This window comes from Humulus lupulus, chromosome 9 (genome assembly GCF_963169125.1).
Source record: "Humulus lupulus chromosome 9, drHumLupu1.1, whole genome shotgun sequence".
NCBI lineage: Eukaryota > Viridiplantae > Streptophyta > Magnoliopsida > Rosales > Cannabaceae > Humulus > Humulus lupulus.
In genome coordinates this window covers 177,064,369-177,068,274 of record NC_084801.1, presented here as the reverse complement: position 1 = coordinate 177,068,274, position 3,906 = coordinate 177,064,369, and the positions used below count along the sequence as shown (strand labels likewise).

The following is a 3,906-nucleotide window of genomic DNA, read 5'->3' as shown; positions in this document are numbered from 1 at the left end:
CAGTGGCAGATAACATTAATTCACTTGATACTATAGTTGAATGGTTGTTGATTTTGGGTTGCAGTTTCGTTGCAGATATTTCTCAACAAGGTCTTCATATTTGCAATCCTTCGGTATAAATTCTTCAATTGCTTCAAAATCAACATACTTTTTTTTTCGATCATCCAGTGTCCATTGCTTTGTACCAGAATCAGTATTGGATTCCATTATCTGAAAAGGAAAATACTCTCAGTTTTAAAAAATATATATATATGATGCAATGTTTTCAGTGGCAATTATACATTTTATATCCTAGGTTCAGTGATATAAACATAAAAACAACCTGAAAACAACACTACATACACATTTGGATGAATATAAATTTCAAAACATTCTTCTTATTTTCACTATATTTTCTATCTTACATCGTTTATTTGAAGTTGTTTTCTCATTTTTTTCCCCTCCATCTCTACTTCTAAATCTTACTGAAAGTTATATTTTTTTTGGTTGAAATTTCGTTGATATAGCTTGATGGTGGCTGAAAATGGTGATTTTTTCGTTGCTGATTACCATTGATTTCCAAGTTGTTGGTTGATTTCATGCTATTCTTTGTCGACATTTATGATGATTTGAATAACATGTTGTTTGAGAATATTCTTACCCATTTTTTCTTCCAATTTTGCTGAAATCGAATGTTTTTTTTTTAATTTTTGGATCCAAATCTTTATGTTGTTGTTATCAAATGGAGTTTACTTCTATGATGCTTTTTTGTTGCTCTAAGATCAGTGTTGTGTGTAGTATAGGAAGGAGAAACTTCCGAATGATGAGGAAAAAATCATATTTTTGTTGAATTTTTTTTTATACCGTATAATTTTTTTTTTCCGTATAGCAGTATTTTTGTTATTTTTTGGCAGTACGTGGGTATTTCAGTTAAAAGCCCAATATTCAAATATCCTTTCAGCTATACACATTTGGACTTCGAGCGATTTTCGAATAAAGTCTCTGTCTGTAATTATGCATATATTTTTATTATTCTTTTGATAATTTTAAATAATTTAGAGTCAAAATAGAAACTTGACTTTCCTTTCTCAAAATAAAATTATAAAAAATGACTTTCCTTTCCAATCCTTACTGTTGTCTTAACATCACCATTAAATTCGTAAGCTATTACATCACCATTTACCTACTGTGTTAACAATAATAAAACTATATCAGTACTTTAACTTTAATACATACGTGTTCTTTTTTTAGTTCAGGTCCTTTTAACTAAAAAAATATGTATTTAAGAAAAAACATCAAAAACAAATTTAAGGTGAAAAAACTTGCATGAATGAGTAGTCAAATTGAGATAGACTCTTCCACCGACTTAAACAACTGTTTTCACCGATTCCCAACTAATTCAATAAAAACTACTGCAACCACACGTATATTATATACAAAAATACATGAAAAACATCTTGCTGCTCAAGAAAATTGTGGCTACAAAACCATTATAAATAGAGGCAATAGAGAGGCCTGAACAAACACAGCTAAAGATCCAAAACAAGTACTTTTTTTTGTTAGGAAGGAATATAACAATATGGGAGATGAAGTGAAGCTTTATGGTGCTAGGGGAAGCCCTTTCAGTGACAGAGTCAATGTGGCTCTGAAACTCAAAGGTGTTGAATACAAATACTATGAAGAAGATTTGAAGAACAAGAGTGGTTCTCTCCTCAAATACAACCCAATTCACAAGAAGGTCCCTGCCTTTGTCCACAATGAAAAGCCCTTAGCAGAGTCACTTGTCATTCTTGAATACATCGACGAGACATGGAACACTCATCCCATCTTGCCTCAACACCCCTACGAAAGAGCTCAAGCCCGATTTTGGAGTCGTTTCATTGATGACAAGGTAACAGTTAATTCTTCCAAAATAATCTTTTTTTTTTTGAGCTAGAACTTTCGTCGAACACTCTTTTATGTTCATGCGCGTATTGTAAAGTAATAGTTTTGACAGTGAATAATATGACTTTCCAAACTCGTAATAAAGCCCATATGATAAGTCACACATTCTCTTTCATTTTTTGAGCTTGAACTTTCGCCGGTGTGCGAATTATAATTAACAATTTGACGTTGAATATGGTTTTCTCAGGTCGTGCCGACTGCATGGAAAGCATTTTGGGTAAAGGAGGAGCAGAAAAAGGCATTAGAAGAAGCAACTGAGTATCTGGAGTTTCTAGAAAAAGAGCTGAAAGGCAAGTACTTTGGAGGAGAAAGCATTGGGATGGTGGACATAGCAGGAAACTTCATAGCCCAATGGATTCCAGCCATACAAGAGCTTGTGGGAGTAGAGATATTGACAGAGGAAAAGTTTCCCAAGCTCTGTAAATGGAGCCATGATTTTGCCACTCACCCTGTGATTAAAGAAGCATCACCTTCTAAAGAAGAACTCATTGCTCTCTTCAAGCCTCGTTTGAACCCCGCCAACTGAAAACTGATTTTGTTTAGTTATATATCTTATCATGTTATCATAATATATAATATACTGGATGTTGTTATTGTACTTGTGAAGTCATTACTAGTATGTTTTATAATAAAGATCTTCAATGTATTCCACAGTTTATTGAGAATGGCATAGTTTTTTATTTGAATAATTGTGTGAACATTAACTTATTTCCAGTATATGACTAAAAAGAGAGAGCATTATTGATGTTGAAAGGTATTATATGTCGTCCAACACAATTTAATGCATTGTTATTATGGAGCTCAATGGTTCATGATTAAAAAACTAAATTAAAAAAAAAAAAGAATATGAACTAAAAATCTGAATTTAGTGTGTGAAAACTAAAAAAAAAAAAAAAAAAAACAAAATTGGTAGATATGAATCCAAAAATAATCTTTGTTTAATAAATGTAACTAATTTTATATGAGATTAAATTTTAATGAATACATTCAATCAAAATCTAAATCTCGACATTATGCATTGAGAAGTACAGATAATTACACCATTACTTGAAACTTTTGACTTGTCTTTATTTGTTATTCTTAAAGCAAAATAGATTAAAAAACTACTACAAAAATGATTATTTGTGACAATTCTCAACTGTCACAATTGATTTTTCTAAATCTCATGACGCAATTCAACATGACATTTGCGTCACTGTCCATCTGTCACAAACGTGGCATTTGTGGCAATTTTCCACTAACTCAACAATTGTGTCAGTGGAAAACAGCCACAAATGCCACATTTGTGACAGTTAGACACATACGCAAATGCTATATTAACAAAAAAAAAATGCTATGAACCTTGACCTCGTGTACCCAGCCCCCAACCACCCTATGCGACCCCAGCCCCTGTGTACCCAGCCCTCTAATGGGTGCTGTAGCGCTACCCCTAGCCAGATACACCTCTGAAATCTCTTCCTTCGAATCCTTCAATTCCAACTCGATTCCAATGCTTCCAAACCCCATTTTTGATGCCGAATGAACCCAAAAACCATCCTCACATGCCCCAAGCATCACAACCACAAGAACCGTAGCCAAAACTCCAATCAATTCCCAACTTTCCAACTCAAAAACCAGCTGAAACTTAACTAAGAAAACAGAGCAAAAGCAAGAGTTCTAATGGCTAAAAACTCACCTCAATTTCAGAAACACAATCTCTTCAATGGTGGAGCATAACCCTAGCATATCCCAGCTTGGTTCCTTGGCTTGGTTCCTCAAAAAGAGCTTGAATATTCATAGAGAAATGAAGGAGAAAAACCATCGGGAGAGAAGTAGGAAATGGGACTCTGTTTTGGTAAGCTTCAACAGCCTTAATGGCTGATATAAATCTCTAAGGGTGAAAAGACCTAAATTCCCTCAAGTCTAAAATAAACCTTAATAGCCACCAAGTGCAAAATCGTCCTTTCGCACCTGTTTCATTAATCATAATTAATACCCTCCAAT

At 33.6% G+C, this 3,906-nt stretch overlaps 1 protein-coding gene across 1 annotated transcript; it reads left to right on the top strand.

Moving 5' to 3' along the window:
* Positions 1–1,450: 1,450 nt before the first annotated feature.
* On the top strand, positions 1,451–2,612 carry LOC133801288 (probable glutathione S-transferase). Its single transcript, XM_062239460.1, has 2 exons — positions 1,451–1,870; positions 2,111–2,612. Exons 1-2 carry the CDS (start codon positions 1,559–1,561, stop codon positions 2,447–2,449), a joined length of 651 nt encoding a protein of 216 aa, XP_062095444.1. The 5' UTR covers positions 1,451–1,558; the 3' UTR covers positions 2,450–2,612.
* Positions 2,613–3,906: the final 1,294 nt, after the last annotated feature.

What these genes read in the sequence shown, in the direction of transcription:
- LOC133801288 (XM_062239460.1), top strand. Translation starts at nt 1,559, where the DNA reads ATGGGAGATGAAGTGAAGCTTTATGGTGCTAGGGGAAGCCCTTTCAGT. An exon ending in GTCGTTTCATTGATGACAAG is followed by an intron (nt 1,871 to 2,110) that starts GTAACAGTTAAT and finishes TGGTTTTCTCAG; the next exon opens with GTCGTGCCGACTGCATGGAA.